The 16,284-nt window shown below is 56.4% G+C and overlaps 1 protein-coding gene across 4 annotated transcripts; it reads left to right on the top strand.

The window, feature by feature from the left end:
- Positions 1-4,610: 4,610 nt before the first annotated feature.
- NKX2-2 (NK2 homeobox 2) lies at positions 4,611-15,949 on the top strand. Of its 4 annotated transcripts, none has more exons than XM_059892661.1 (3): positions 4,611-4,707; positions 12,893-13,576; positions 14,478-15,949. In XM_059892661.1, the coding sequence occupies exons 2-3, from the start codon at positions 13,318-13,320 to the stop codon at positions 15,038-15,040; spliced, it is 822 nt and encodes a 273-aa protein (XP_059748644.1). In that variant the 5' UTR covers positions 4,611-4,707; positions 12,893-13,317; the 3' UTR covers positions 15,041-15,949. The 4 variants fall into 4 exon arrangements, with proteins under 4 accessions (XP_059748644.1, XP_059748645.1, NP_001179638.1 ...); XM_059892662.1 differs by lacking the exon at positions 4,611-4,707 and adding an exon at positions 5,338-5,459; NM_001192709.2 differs by lacking the exon at positions 4,611-4,707 and having other exon boundaries at positions 13,318-13,576; positions 14,478-15,933.
- The last annotated feature ends 335 nt before the right edge of the window (positions 15,950-16,284 follow it).

Raw genomic sequence — 16,284 nt, 5'->3', positions numbered from 1 at the left:
TATAACAAATTAAAATGTTCACTCCATAAGTCCATTATGGGGGCTGAGGGAAAGGAAACTTCTTTACAGAAAAATGCCAACAAGTACATGTAGAAGGAGAAATAGAACTCATGCAACAGATGCTAAAAACCACTGGATGAAAAGTTATTGAGGATTATGGGGAATGTTTACACAGTGACAAAGAGTTTTGAAACAATGCCAGAGTATCACTCCCCACTTGTCAATTCACATGGGACAATATAGTGATCACCACCTTAACCAAGTGATCAAACTCAGTTTCACTAATATAGGGACCTGATTTGCTTCGTAATGAGATGCAATGTGACATACCACCCACATGACATCCCCAACCATAAATGTGAATCGTGGACCTAATCCAGACTCTAGATCTAACATCCAGTTTGTGGCTGTTCAAGGAACAGAGGAACAAAGGAAAGGACACCAGGAGAAAATAGCCTGGCAAATCCAGGATGAGGGAGAGGGATTCCACAAGTCATCTGGGTTCTCAAAAGCCAAAACTGGAATGCAGGGAAAGAAGGGAAACCATGAAGATTGTTGTAAATTAAAAGAATGAGAATATAAAAGACTAAAATTACAAATATCAAATGCAGCGTGTGAACCTTAAACAGGTCCTGGTTCTGGGGGGATAAAATGAACTGGCTATAAAAATACACTTTGTTTTGGATGAAATTTGAATAAGGAAGAAATATCAGATAAATTATGGAATCATTGCTAATTTTCTAAAGCCCAGTAATGATATTGTGATTATGTTGAAGAATGTCTTTTCTTACAAGATATATACTGAAATGTCTAATGGAGAAGTATTGTGGTAGCTACAACCTTCATTCCAAATAGTTCTACCAGAAAGAAATGCATTTATATAGAGTTATGAGCTTAAGTGGCAAAATGTAAATTATTGTTGAATCCAAGTAGAGGGTATACAAAGATTCACTCTATTATTCTTTCAATGTTGTGTGTGTGTGTGTGTGTGTGTGTGTGTGTGTATGAGAAAACACTCAGAATAAAAGTTGGGAAAGTTAAAAAAGACAACTCTGAGGATCACTGGTCTTGTGCACATTCCATCCTCTCCTACTTTTCTTGCCCCAATGAAAAAGGAGATACATTTGATGTTTTGAATGGCTTTTTTGAGATGTAGTTTCACATACCACACAATTCAGCCAATTTAATGTGCACAATCCAATGATTTTTAGTTATAGTCACTGAGTTGTCTGACCAACACCCCCATCATTCATAGAACATTTTCATTACCCGCCCCAAGAACCCACCCCTTATTCATCACTCCCCAGTCTCCTCATGCTACCCGACCCTAGCCTTAGGCAACCACTAGTTTAGCTTCTGTCTAGATGAATTTGACTCTTACTTTTTGAGGATCTGACACATGGTATCCAACGTCTTGGCTGCTTTCAATGCTTTAACACAATGGTCTATATCCACTGTGTTTGCTCATGCTTGGTTCTGTATAGGACATGAGGGGGGAGCTGGTATCATTTCCAGCCTCTGATGGCCCAAGAACCTCATCAGACCATGACTTCTGGCTCTACAGAGGGAAGTTCTTGAGGGAAAGAAACGGGTCTGCTTTCAAATAAAGTGGACTGGGATTTCATGTCAGATGAACTCAGTTGATACTTTCTCTGGCTGAGGATCCATCTGCAGTCTCCTGCACACCCTATTTTGCACAATGATGATATTTGCAAATGCACCAAGCTTCCTGACAGCCCCCCATTGTCAGGGGTAGTGGACACGGACTTTCCTCCGAGTCCATCTCAGCTCTCACCTTCATGGAGCTACCCTGCTCACCATGCAGGATGCTGACATAAGGTATAAACAAGACACCTGCCTTCCTAGACTGTCTAGACTTGGTAGCAGATGAAGCAGCTCTAAGGGGCAAGGAACTCTCTCTGAGGGAGCCACTGTGTAGTTCTTCTCAAGACAATGCAATTATATCCTTCCTGGCTGGGTTCAAAGCACTATAAGGTTTTGCTTTGGTTGATTTTTACTTGTAAGCACCAGGAACTATTCATTCCCAGAGCATCATCTGGCAACTGATGATGCCTTTGGGGAACACTGTAGAGGAAGGTTTTTTTCCAGTGAATAAGTCCAAGAATTCTGAGTCCGTGGGTAGAACAGGAATGTCTCTGAAGTAGTAACAACATAAAAACACAATGGAACTAAGAAAAGACACAGTATGAAATCTGTTTAGGGCTGAGGACAATTAAGTCTGCCAAGTTCCGTACTGGGTTGCTAGTTAAGCCCAAGGAGAGAATGCATGGGTTTACCTCAACAGTTGTATTTTATTACAACCCTGCTCCCCACTGCATTTCCTTTGTAATGGATTTTTATTATCAATTGCCTAGTTCATGCCCCAGTACATGTGCTATTTTTAATGAGTTTTCCCCCAAAAGGGAATCATATAAAGACTGATGTGATGTACCCTCTGCTTCATGTCTCTCAGTTTTCCACCCGAGGCCACCAAACACTGGCTTTCCAAGCTCATTGTCTGTGTCCCTGTTCACTACATAGTGGTTATCAGAAAGAAGTACAAGGGAAAAACACACAAGCCTCTTGTTAGACAAAGATGCCCCTCCTGTGAAGACTACAGACATGAAGGAAACCCCCTCATCCAGTTTCAGGTGTGAAGCAGTATTTTCACCCAAAGAAGTGACTTACCAGGATCACAGAGTTTACACTAGGAGGTGACATAAACCCAAAAACACACTCCAGATTTTGTTTTGAACCATAAAGACTTAAAATCCAAGGGAAAAAAAAAAAAGAAATGGAGCAGTAATTTTCCAAGATTAACAACTCCTGCAGGCTTGAGTGAAGCCCCAGAGTTCTCTGTGGTAACTAAAGGTTTCTGGGAGCTCACTGTAAGGCCCGGGAGAGCCAGTGCGGAGAGGCTTTGTAGTGCTTCGTGTTGAAGGTTAAGAGGTTCATTTGACAGCTCTTCTTTGCACCTGTTGCATGGGTTCCTCCCGCTCCTTCACCCCACATCGCTTCTCCCCTTCTCTCCCACCCCTGTCAACAGCATCATTTTTCTACCCTTAACTGCCACTAAGGACAGTTATCCAGTGAATACGGACCCAAGGTAACTTGTAATAGTGAAGTCAAATGCTTATGTTTTTCCCTGCAGTAGGGCAACATTTTTCATCTCTGATTTTCCTTGGCCAAATGGAGGATGTCATTCAGGGAACCCCAGGTGTTTTGAAGATGAAAAGGAAGGTAGGGGGCCCAGCGCAGTGCTTATTAACCACAGAGAGAATTTGGTTCCCTTCAAGAAATAGCAAAGTAATGGCACAGGAGAGATGATGACTCTTAATGACTTCATGTGAGTAAAGTGTGAGGTGACCAGTTTGGGGACGTGCAGTCCAGAGGCCACCTTCTGGAGGAGAAAAACGAAACAATTGTTTTCTATTACTGCACCGTATTGACCTCCCTTTCCGGAATCACACGGGGCCACTTTGATTTCATGTCCAATGCAGAATTGCCTCTGTCTGAGTGCTTCGCCTGCCACTTAATTTAAATAAGGCGGCTGACGTGACACTGCAGTCCACAGTCAGGCCTGAGGCAGGACTAATCTCAGGTGCTCCTTCAGTCAGTGGACTGTTCCACTTTCATCTCTGCCTCCTCAAAAACATCCTGCCTAGGGGGTCAGGAGACCCCACCCCCACCCCCAAATCCCACCGACCTGCAGGGCCCGAACATCTTCAGCTTTCAAACACTACCTCTCCTGTTCAGACTAAAGTGCCACCGGAGGTATCAACCGTCTGGAAAATAAAACAGCCTCCCAGGCCAGATTGAAAAAAAAAATAGGAGCTGAAAGCTACAGAAATCAACTCCAGAGGCGGCGTCTAACCCTGGACAGGTGGCACCTTGGCACCAATGCATTGCAATCACTTTCTTCCTGAGCTGCAGGGCTGAACCCCTCTCCCAGAAAGACCTACACCCCTCAATCTGGAGCGGGGAGTGCGCTGGGGGGAGGAGCCAGGAGCCTGGGGCTAGAGGTCTGTGACCTCCCGCCGAGCCGTGCTATCGGCCTTGGATCGGCTATCTAGTGTAAACGCGGTTTCACACATAAATAACGTGCCACATCTGGCCCTACGGTTTTATGGCGTCTTAGCGACCGAGCAATTTATAGATGGCGACCTTGTTAGGCAGCAGCCCGGGCTCGCCTGGAGCTGAGGGGTCCGAGAGACCACGCTGGGGACGGAGGAGGGGCAAGGGAGAGGCGAGGCCTGGGGTCTCAGGTCTCCGTCTTCTAGGGGCCGCTCCGGAGAGGGACCACCCGCCTGTTTGGGGATGGGGGTCGCAGCAAGGTGGCAGCCCCCCTCCTTCCAAGCCGGCCATGTGGCAGCTGAAAGAGCCATCGAAGCCCAAGTGTGTTTGCGCTCATACCCAATTTATTACCGCTGAACATATGGCCAATATTTTGACTCACGTCAGTCGGGCAAGGAAAACAAACAGAGCGCGCGGCGCTGGGGAGCGGCCCCCTCCGCTGGGGCTGCGCGGCGGCCGCGGGGCCGAAGCCCGGAGGGTGGGGCCGCCGGGCCAGGAGCCGGAGCCGGGAGGGGGAGCGCTCGCCGCGCCAGTGCCCGTGCGCCCGCGGCTCTGCAGCCGCCTGAGGCTTGGGATAAAGAGCGGCCGGGGATCCGCGTGCTCTGCTGGCCGGGGCTCCGGGCGCAGCTCCAGGTGAGCCTTCCGCTCGCGCGTGGTCCGGGGTGGTCGGGATCTCGGGGTGCGCTGCTGCTCGAGGAGCCGTGGGTCGCCCCCACCCCCACCCCCAGCTGTCGCGCCAGCAGCCAGCGCGGGCCTCCGCCGCCGCCGGGGACCCGAACGCCTCGGGGCCGGGACCCTGACGCGCGGGCCCGGGGGGGTCTCGGGGTCCCACGCACAACTGCCTGAGCGGCCCCCTCTCGCGATTCTCGCCTCGGCTCGGGGGTGGGGGGTGTCGGGAAGCAGCAGGTGGCCAAGTGCCGGGGGTCTCGGGTCCTTCGCCGGCTCCGCGGGTCACGAGGGGGGCGCTGGGGAGGGACTGAGCCCCGCCCGCCGCGCCCCCCGGGAGGGAAAAGTTTTACCTGCCGCCGAGGCCAGGTGTTCCGACCGCGGCGCACTTTCCAGCCCGCGGGAGAGCGGGACCTCCGGAGGCCCGCAGGTGCGGGCGCCGGGGAACGCGGGGAGGAGCGGCGCGGCGGGGCTCGGAGCCCCGCCCGGGAGGGCGCGACGGGGGAGGGGCGCCGAGGAGGGGGGTCCCGGGTAGGTGGGGGGGGGGACTAGATAAAGGCTCGCCAGGAGATTCGGCCGGGCTGTCTCCGCGGCGCCGGGAGTGGGAGGCGGAGCGGGCGCGCCCCGCGCCTCGGGCCCCTCCCCATCGCCGGCTCGGAAGGTTCCCGGGCCGCCCCAGCCCCAGCCGGGAACGGCGCGCCTCTGCCCTACCTTCGCGGGTAAGTCTCCCCGGTGCGCGTAGGGCGGAGGCGATATCCCCCAGGCAATTTGGAGATGGCGCCTCTCGGAGAAAGAGGTGCTCTTCGGGCGGAACTGGGCCACGGGGTGGGGTGGGGGGTGAGGAGGAAGAGAGTGAGGGGCGGGAGTCACCAGCAGGAAGGACTAGGGATGGGGGACCGAGCAGGGGTCAGGGGGGGTCTTTGCGGAGGCGGCTCCAGCCAGGACTTTGAGGGGTCGCGCCAGGCGCCAGACAGTTCTCGTTTGTGTCAGTAGAGATCGCCAGAGGATCAGAAATGCGCCTCAGTGGGCTCTGCTGAGGCCCTGGTCTCCTAGGGGCGCCCCCTCTGCGCCCCCCTGCGAACCCCTCCCCAAACACACACACACTGAGAGGAGGCCCTTTGGCGCGCCTCTCGCACCTTCTCGATCTCGGTGGCGCTCGGGGATGGAAAGGGGGCGTTGCATCCAGCGGATGTCTGTGGACCTCGGGGGCTCAGACTGGTGAAATGAGAGAGCCCCAGGAATCCCTTCTCTCTGGTGCCGGAGGGCCCTCGAGAGTTGGTTCCCCGCTTTCCAGGCCGAGCTCGCAGGCTCTGCGCTGGCTGGAAGCGCGGCCTCCCCGCGCCGGCGAGGGCAACAAGGCGCCGAGCCTTCAGCCCAGCTCCAAGTGCCGAGTACTAACCCGTTTGGAGAGGCCGCTGGCTTTTCGAAGTCTTCTGGGAATGATTTTGTCACGTGTTAAGAAGTAAATTCAGATAAGAACGTGCTTTCGGCGTCGTGTTTTCTAGAGAAACCCAAATCTCCTGCATTGAAATCACCCTTATGGCGGGGGGAGGTCGAGCTTGGCTGGAAGAACGTTCCTGAAGGCAACACTGACGCTGCGTAATCTCATTGTAACATATTTAATCATTAGAGAAGCGCGAACGAATAGAGCAAAGGGGTGAGCCCGGGGGGACGTGGCGTTTGGTTCCCCAATAAACCGGTGACAATGGATTGGCTGAGATGGGCTCATTTGGCCTAAAGGGGGCTTAGAGCTACGTTTTTACAGAAAATATTGGAGGAAGGCCCGTTCCATTTTGCAGCGCGCCCCGAGCCACATTTCCTGTTCAATTTAACATCCATGAAAGTTAAACGGCTTTTCTCGCCTTTTATTTTATTGGATGCATTTTCAAAGATCTCATTAAAGCACATTTATCAAAGTCCTAACATATGTCCGCCGGGTCTTACGCCCACACAATGAGGCTGATTAATAGAAAGAGAAATCCTAATTTCTATTACAGTTTATGTCCTCGGGAAATGTCTGCTTTTTTTTTTTTTTTTCTGAGGCAGATAATTGGGAAAGTGATGTCTTTCACCTTGTAGAAGAGGGTGGAGGAAGGGGTCAGCTCTAGCCGATACCTGCACCCTACACCCACGATTAATTGCAGGAGGGACTCCAGGCTCTAGGTCCCAAAGATCAGCTCTCTCCGGATCTTTATAGAGTTCTTGGGGCTCCAGGAAGAGGTAGGGAGCGGGGTTCAGATATAGAATCTGAGCCCTGTCTCTGGGCCTAGAAAATTTCTCTGCCCAACATCTTCGTGAAAGGACTGCCCTGGAAGGCGCCCTCATTCTTCCCCTCCTGTGGTATGAGTTAACACAATATAGATCAAAGAAAGAAAAAAACTTCACCTTTGACTTGAACCCAAAGTGGACTCAGATTTCCTTTCCTTCACACTAGTCCCTGCTTTCTGGTCCCTCTGTCCAATGACTGTGGGTCTCTCCTACCAGAGATTAGCACCTGTCCTGATCTGGCCTCACTGACAGGGCTGTAGTGCCCCCCAACCTCCTATCCCACGCCTTATCCCACACCCCCAGCTCCACCCACACACCCCACGCCTACCTTCACCACCCCCACCCCCGCAGGCTGCAGGGACTTCCAGGGACCTTGCTTCCTTCTCCAGGGGCAGAAGGTGACACCAGTTGGTGCTAGGACCCAGTGCAGATGAGCCTACTTTTCAGTTTTCTGGTTGGGAAAGGTCCTGCTTGGGTTTGGTACCCTGGGGCCGCACTCCTGGACTTCTATCCTCTGGCGGCCAGAGCTGACACCCCTGCTCTCTGCAGCACCCCCCACCCCCGGCCCCATTCCCCTACCTGGAGTGGAAGCCACCACAAGCGACCTTGGAGGAATGCCTCTTAAAGGTGGGCATCTTGGTCGCCAGGCTTGGGAACCAGGTTGGAAGGTATTTCCCGTCCCCACTGATTTTGAGTGCACACCATGCTCTGAGTCTCCAACCTGAGCTAAAATAAACCTCACCCCTCCCACAAAACCTTTGTGTCCCTGCAGCTAATCCTGTGAGGTGGGAAGGAAGGTGCCACGCGCTTTGTTTCTGGAGTGAATGTAGACAAACACTTAGCACCTTGGCGCTAACCAGACAATAATCCACTCGAAGGCTGTTATCTGAGATGGGATGTGCCAGGTGCCGGAGAGATCAGCCACGTACTGTACCAGAGACAGTTTCTTTCAACGTCTTTTCATTCCAAAAAAAGAAAAGTCAAATTAGTGTTTACAAATAATGGGAAAGACCTTGTATTTTTAATGACTGGACGGGCTTTTGTGGACTGGGTAGGGCGAGGGGTGCAGCCTGGAGCTTCAAGGCTTTGGGGTCCTCAAGGTCGCCCTCCCTTTTTAGAGTAGGACTTCAAGGTACCCCCCACCCCGGACTTTTTCTGCCCTGAACTCCTCTGGAGGAGGCACCTACCCAACAAGCTCTCACCAGCCTGAAAAGGGTAGGAGGAGTGCAGAGCACCTCCCAAGAGACCTTCAAGCCAAGAGGCTGTAGGCAAGAGGGAAGCACTCGGAGTCAGGGCACTGGGTGCTGCCCCGCCCACCTCGTCCAGGCACACCAAGCCAAGCTCCCACACGTGGGTGTGACCAGGTCTCACTTCACTTTCCCAGAGGACCTTCCCGTCTTGGTTTGCGGCTGTTCAGAGTGCACCCCTCCCCCAACAGGGGGCGTTCAGCCGTGCACAGTGCAGGCACAGGGCGCTGGGGGTCAGGGCACGCCAGGGTGGCCCCCCGATCTCGGCAGCTCAGAAAAGGCGCTTGTGTTTGAGCTACCTGGGAAAGTAAACAGGTAAACACTGGGCCGACTTGGAGGACCACTTGTCCTGGAGTGGGGACACTTAGCCTGTGTACATTTGCCTCCTGCCCAGGCCTCCAGCGGTGGTTCAGCTCCCCACGTGCCCTCTGCAGCCCCTGCCCCTCCATCCCTCCGACACCGGAGCTGAGCGGCCTGAGAAGTCTCCTAAGAAGATGCCTTCCAGCGTCCAGGGAGAAAGATCCTCTCTGTTCACTCCCCCCGCCTCCCCTTGGAGCCTGTAACACCCTTTGAGCAAGGGGAGGCAGAACTCAAGATGTGTAAGGAAGTTGGAGCCCCAACACCCAAGCCTAATGACCCAGGGTGGGGGGCCTCTGGCTGCTCAGGTGACCCTGCAGGGGTCCGAGGTGGTGGTCGCACACCAGAGAGCTAAGCCGTGTCCCCCTCTGGCCCAGGACAGCTGCCATCAATCTTCCAGCACCTCTCAGTTTCTCCCCAAGTTTGCAGCAGACGGCCCAAGGCTGAACAGCTCAGGAGCTTCCCCAGAAAGCGTGGCAGAAACCAGAGCCCAAACCCAAACAAGAGGGGACCCAGGACACAGTCCCCTCCTGGGTGTGCGTGATGGCACCCAGAAAGAAGGTACTCAAGAATCCCAGGATGGGGAGACCAGCACATCCAAGCAGAGCTGGTTGACCAGAGGACCTAGAATGTTCAGAGCTGACTAAGTGGAAAGATGGGCGTATTTGTGAGGACTCTGAAAGGGCCAGGGGCGCGGGGTTCGGCCTTCTGGGTGGTCCGTATCCCACCAGGCAGGAGACTCCTGGCTCAAAAAGTCCAGGCTGTGCTGCTCCCAGCGAGACCCCTTGGGGAACCCTTCAGATGCAATCACCTGTCTAATTTCTGTACAGAGGTGTGGTTTAGTGCCTGGCGCCCCGCTCTTCAGGCTGCAGGAGATCCGAAAGACCCTGGGCATCAGACCTGTCCCCCGGCCGCCAGCTGCTCCCCAGCCGGCCTGCCAGCATCCGCAGGCCACTCCTGGGGGACTTGAATTTTATGATCTTCCTCTAACTAGCTGAGTTTCTCCCCTTCAATTACAGGCCTCCCAGCGGTCTCCCTGGGCCTTTTCAATTGCAAATGTCAGTGCTTTGGAAGCGGACGCGGGAACCGCACGGGCAACGGAGCGCTGGGCAAAATGGATTCGCGAGGTCCCTGGAGGGAGACACTGAGCGCAGCGGCTGGGGCAGGAAAAACTACCAGGGGTGAGGGTGGAGCGGGGAGCAGAGACCCAGACCGCGCCCTGTGCAGGCTGGAGTTTGGGCCCCCCCACCCCCGCAAAAGCTGCAGAAAGGGGCCCCTGAGACCCGAGGTGTGGGAGAACTCCCCCTATTGAGGCCGAGGGGCCTGGGCTGGCGGGGATGGGGGGGCCCTCTCCGTGAACTGGGCCCAGGGTCCCGAGGTGAGGTGAGGAGGCCTTGTTTCTCAGGGTGCTGCCCGTCAGTGCTCCTTCTCCAGGATCAATTTCCAGGAAGGTGGTCTCCCAGGTGCTCTGTGCTCTGTGTAGACCTGTGGGGTGGGCCCAGGGAGGGGACATGATCCACAGTGGCAGCGCTGATGGGATCCTGGGAGAGGCCACCGTAAGGACGGAAGGGAGAAGTTAGAAGCGAAGTGGAACTAGGTGGTTCCCAAGTGAGGGACTGAGCAGGCTGGGTGCGGGGGGCGGGGCAGGGTGGGGGTGGGGGTGGTGGTGTCTGGGGGCACCCCTCCCAAAGATGGTTCAGGACATAAGCCAAAGGGACACACTTCTTGCCAAAAGGGACATTTATCACCCAACCCAGCAGTTGGCCTGGCCCAACCAGACTCATTTCTGACCTTCCTGATGCTTAACCTGGTCCCGAAGAGACAACCCCCCTCCCCTTAGGACAGATGAAGCCAAGGAAGGGTCAGGACGATTTTTTTCTGCAAAGCTTGGGTTGAAGAACTTTCCCTCGCCAGTTATTTATTTAGCAGCTGAGTAACAATGGCCGGGGCAGGCCCAGGAGCCCTTGTTTCCAAACTCTGGGCCTCCCCGACGCCTGCAGACCCAACTTCCCTCCTCTGACTGGACGGGGCAGGGAGCTCCCGAGTGAGGGGGGAGGGGAGGCAAGGCGTGGGTAGGCTGGGAAAGGCAGACTGGAGAGAGAAAGGGGGGAAAAAGCACGAAAAGTAATGGGTTCGAGGAACAGGATTCAAACCAGTTTCTAATTCCTACGGGGGCGGGGGAGAAGAAAGGAGAAAGGGAAAAGTAGGAGGAAAAAGAGGAATGGGGAGCGTCGACATGAAGGGGTTTCCTTAATATTGTGGACGGATTCAGAAATGAATGAAGAGATAGTCCATTGAAAAGGGTTGAATGCCATGACAACTCGGAACAACCTTAGATTTATTCCAAACAGTTAGGACACATTGAAAGAGAGCGTCAATCATGTATTATTTCGCCACTGAAATAAATGCAAAAACCGAGCCGGGACAAAGGCTTCCAACGGGAGCGGGACATTTGTCTACATTTCGCTCATTGTCCGCAGCTTAGCAATCGGTTTGTATTTGTGTTTGCCCGGGTCCGACCACCCAGGACGCGCCGACGAGGGGCTCGCTCTAACCTGGGGCATTGTCACCCACGTCACATACTGGGGGCGAGGCAGCGAGGGCTGCAGAAAGCCGCCGAGCGGCTCAGGGAGAGGCGCCCTCGCCGGGCGCTGGCAACTCGGGGGCGGCCGGGGCGCGGAGGCCGCAGCTGCGCACGGGGAGGCCGGGCGCCCGCGCTGCGCTCGCGGCGAGGAGGCGGCCAGACCTGGACCCCCGCCGCGGCCTTCTCCGTTCCCCGCTCCCCGGGCAAAGCACAGTTCAGACGCTTCTCTGGGGTGGACGAGCATCAGGTAGCAAACCTGCCCCCCCCGCCCACCCCGCCAAAAATACAAAACTGGAAGGAGGGGCGGGGCTGCGGCGAGGACTTTTCCTCGCCGGCCCCGGACAGAAGGTGCCTTCCCGGGAAAGTTCAGTTTCAACCTCACGCAAGCTGGGAGCCTGCGGCGTGTCCTCGCAACACGCCCCTGAGGCATCCGAAAGGACTCTCTGCGGAGAAGAAAACTCCACAGAGAAATCAGCAGCACCTCCCGCCCTGCGACCCCCTCCTCCGCCGTTTTGGGGTCCTCGCCCCCCTGGAGACCGCGCCCGCGCCCCGCCACCCCTCCCCTCTCTCCGCCCCCGCTGGAGGCTGCAGAGGGAGGCATAATAGGGGGCAGGGAGGGCGCGGGGCCGTCTGCCCTTTCCTCCACACGGAGGGCGCGGCCCGCGGGCCCGGAGGTGGTGGGGCCGGGGCCGATCGAGGCTCGGGGAAGACGTCCCAACTCCCCCTTCCCCCGCCCCTCCCCGGGCGTCCGCACAGCGCCAAGAGAACGGTGCTGTCCTGCTCGGCTGCACGGAGCTGGAGGGGGAGAGGGGAGGCGGGGAGACGGAAATAAATGTCTTTAGCAAATAAAGGGTGGCGGGCCGGGGTGGGGGGGAGTTGTGCGGGTGTCGCTGAGTGGTGGCTCCGGTCGGCCTCGAGCCGATCCTTCTCCTGGATTTCGGGCTCTTTCGGCGTTAACTAGAATCAATTACTTGCCTTGTCATTTCTGGTACTCATCCTTAAGCCTCAACCAAAATATTGACCTAGGAGGCTTACAGAAGTTGGGCTCTTGCCATTTGAACCGGATCTTGTTTAGGGAACCGCCAGCGATGGGAAGGAGAGATTTCCGCGACTCAGCCTGCGCCCCCTCCCCCTTTTCCAAAGGCGCCACAAATCGCCAATTTTCCGGCTTGCTGGGGGCGGGCGCGCGGGGGCGGGGAGGCAGGAACCCTTGAATGTTAAGGAGGACTTTTTTTTTCTTTTCCCTCCTCCTCCTCCGGCTTTCTGTTTTGTTTTCTTTCCTCCTCCCTCGCTTTTTTTTTTTTTTTAAGATGCAATTTGTTAAAACGGCCCTTTCAAGTGTGTGGAGTCGCGAGCGACGCGGTGGTCCTTTGTATGTAAATACTGGGTTAAAAAAAAAAAAAAAAGGCTTGCCCAGTCTTTGCAATTAATTGACACGTTACACCTCTCATCTTGCTCTAGAGGGCTGTTGGCTGGGAGCGCGGAGCTCCCCAAAACCCACAATTTCACATCTGCAAATACAGTCTTCATCCACTTGACTTCCAAGACCCGCCCACACGTGTCCAACCTTTGGGTTTTAATGTCTCCCCCCTCCTTTTTTTCCACCCTTCTCTCGCTCCCTCTCTCGCTCCCCCTCCCTCCCTCTGTCTCTCTTTCCCTCCCTCTCTTTCTCCCCCTCTTCCCCCCCTCTCCCCAGGTTCGTGAGTGGAGCCCAGCCTTATATGGACTGATCGCTCGGGCAATGGCCCATTTTTTCCTCGCCACCAGCCGCCACCGCGCGCCGAGCGGCCGCCGGAGCTGACGCCGCCTTGGCACCCCTCCTGGAGTTACAAACTCGGGCCCGGCCCGCGGCGCTGGCGCGCAGGCCGCCCGGCACCCCGCGTCCATTTCCGCGTGCCTGTAGAGAAGACACCGACAACGCCTGGGGTTTTTTCCCCCCCTCTCCCCTCTCCGAGAGTTTCTTTCTCTTTCTTAAACATAATAATCTCTCTAATTAAAGCCCATCCCCCCTCCCCTCCCCCAACCCCTCTCCCCATACCCCCTCCCCCGCCCCTACTGGGAGAGCCACGAATTGATCAAGTGAAGCTACAACTTTGCGGCATAAATTGCGGGGTCCGGGCCATGTCGCTGACCAACACAAAGACGGGGTTTTCGGTCAAGGACATCTTGGACCTGCCGGACACCAACGATGAGGAGGGCTCGGTGGCCGAAGGGCCGGAGGAGGAGAACGAGGGGCCGGAGCCCGCCAAGAGGGCCGGGCCGCTGGGGCAGGGCGCCCTGGACACAGTGCAGAGCCTGCCCCTGAAGAACCCCTTCTACGACAGCAGCGACAACCCGTACACGCGCTGGCTGGCCAGCACCGAGGGCCTTCAGTACTCGCGTAAGTAGCGCAGCTGGGCTGCCGCGGCTGGTGACCGCAGCCCGGACCGGACGCAGGAAGGGGAAGGGGCCCCGTGAGCCGGATCCCTCACCCTGCGCCCCGGATCCCTCACCCTGCGCCCCGGAAAGATGCCTAACGCTTGTTTGGGATGCCCTGTTCTCTTCCCGCCTCGCCAGACGCCCCTGGGATGGGAGTGAGGGGGGGACACTTGGTCTCACGTTCTTTCCAAAGAAAAATTAGGAGGAAGGGGCGGGGGAGGGGAGTACCTCCCAAGGGCCGGTTACAGACGTCAACCGGGACGGACGGCTCGGGCCGTGGCCCCCTCCCCCATTCCGACTGCCGGGAGTGACCAGCCTGGAGCGGGCCAGCCTGCCTCGGGGTACGGGGAGAGGGTGGCCCGGGTATAAATAGCTCACCCTACCCCCCCTCCACGTTTCATAGAGGCTGCTTTGTGCAGTGCGGAGGGTGTCCAGAAAGTCGGAAAGCAGAAACGAAAGCCCCCAAAAACCTGCCTTAAATGGCCGACCCGATCAATGCCGGGATTGTGGGTTTTTTCTTTTAAAAATCTGCCCACGTCTCTCCGGAGAGGAAACTGCTTAAGGGGGCCGGAGCCCATAACCCGCGGTGATCTCCTCTGCGCGCCACTCCTCCCTGCCCCCCCCAAATACCCACTCATCCTGGGGGAACCCCTAGAAACCAGAGCCCCGAGCCCCTACTCCTGCCTCTTCTCTTTCCCCCAGGGGAGCGGGGAGACGCCGACAGTTCCATCCGGTGTGGAGCAGGGCGAGGGTCTGGGCGAAGGCAGCCGGGCCGGCCTGCAGGGCGCACGGGGCAGAGGGCGCGCGGAGGATCCAGGGCGCACGGGGACTACAGGCGTCTGACAGACTTCCCTCTCTTCCAGTGCACGGGCTGGCGGCCGGCGCGGCGCCCCAAGACTCGAGTTCCAAGTCCCCGGAGCCATCGGCCGACGAGTCACCGGACAATGACAAGGAGACCCCCGGCGGCGGGGGGGACGCCGGCAAGAAGCGGAAGCGGCGGGTGCTCTTCTCCAAAGCGCAGACCTACGAGCTGGAGCGGCGCTTCCGGCAGCAGCGGTACCTGTCGGCGCCCGAGCGCGAGCACCTGGCCAGCCTTATCCGCCTGACGCCCACGCAGGTGAAGATCTGGTTCCAGAACCACCGCTACAAGATGAAGCGCGCCCGGGCCGAGAAAGGTATGGAGGTGACGCCCTTGCCCTCACCGCGCCGGGTGGCCGTGCCCGTTTTGGTCAGGGACGGCAAGCCGTGCCACGCGCTCAAAGCCCAGGACCTGGCAGCAGCCACCTTCCAGGCGGGCATCCCCTTTTCGGCCTACAGCGCGCAGTCTCTGCAACACATGCAGTACAACGCCCAGTACAGCTCGGCCGGCGCCCCCCAGTACCCGACAGCACACCCCCTGGTCCAGGCCCAGCCGTGGACTTGGTGAGCGCCTGCCCCTCCCAGACTCGAGGCCCCTGGCCCAGGCCCCACCCCGGCGGCAGAGGCGCGGAGGACTCTCGGCCCGTACGGTGGTGATTATATTATTATAATTATTATTATGGAGTCGAGTTGACTCTCGGCTTCGTCGGAGAGGCTCCAAGAGTTGGCCTGCACCTCCTTGGAGAGGCAGTTCCACCCACCCAGCTCCGCCTCACCCCTCTCTCCGTTTGAACCATTGGAGATGGCTGAACCCTAAGCCGTGTTTACAGAATGTTTGCGCAGCTTCGCTTCTCTGCTTCTCCCCGGGGACCTAATGGTCCCAACGTTAACTTCCTCACTCGAGAAGGAGAAAAAGACCCCCCACCCCCGCGCCCTGCTTTTGTGAATTTTGTAAAATACGTTTGTGTGAGTAGCGATATTGTCAGCGTCTTCTTCTAAAGCAAGTGGAAAACACTTTAAAAATATAGAGGATTTTTTTCTCTTTTTTTTTTTTTATAAGAAAATGCTAAATATTTATGGCCATGTAAACGTTCTGACAACTGGTGGCAGATTTCGCTTTTCGTTGTAAATATCAGTGGTGATTGTTGCCAAAATGACCTTCAGGAAGGGCCCGTACTCCTCCGGGCCCAACCCCTTTCTTTGTGGTTTGTTTTGGTTTGCTTCTGTTTGGTTACTCCTGATTTCTTTTCTTTATATATTTTTAAATTTTGTTCAGTGCAAACATTTCTCAAATGTGACAAAAGAAAAACATAATGTAGGCGAGCGAGAAGGCCCCCTGCCCCGTCCTCCGGGGCCTGAGCCCCGGAAATTGGAGTTCAGCGGTTCTGTGCGGTTCCCCAAGAGCGCCGGGCGCTGAAAGCTTTCAATTTTTTTAAATAAGAATTTTAATAAAAATCCTGTGTTTAAAAAAATACAAGCCCGGCCCTCCGGTTCTGTCTTACTTTGTCGCCCCGCGCCGGGCCTGAGGCCTCGGGCAAGGAGCCGGGCCAGGCCGCGGGCCCCGCGCCCCCCAGCATCCTTTGGAGGCCGGGGCACCCGGGGCGCGGCAGAGGCCCCGGGAACAGGCCTCGCCCGGGCGGGCAGGTCAGGCACCGCGCCTCGGCCCTGGGACACCAGACCTTAGGCGGGAGCGCCGGGCCTCGGGCCTGTGAGCGGCCGAGCGGCCGCCCGGGGTCGCCCGGCTTCTCTCGGCCTCGCCCCCTGTCTGCCTCCGGGCGTCTGCGTCCTGGCGCGGGAGGAAGAATGACTTTG

The sequence above is a fragment of the Bos taurus genome, chromosome 13 (assembly GCF_002263795.3).
Source record: "Bos taurus isolate L1 Dominette 01449 registration number 42190680 breed Hereford chromosome 13, ARS-UCD2.0, whole genome shotgun sequence".
Classification (NCBI taxonomy): domain Eukaryota; kingdom Metazoa; phylum Chordata; class Mammalia; order Artiodactyla; family Bovidae; genus Bos; species Bos taurus.
This window is presented reverse-complemented; position numbering and strand designations above follow the sequence as displayed.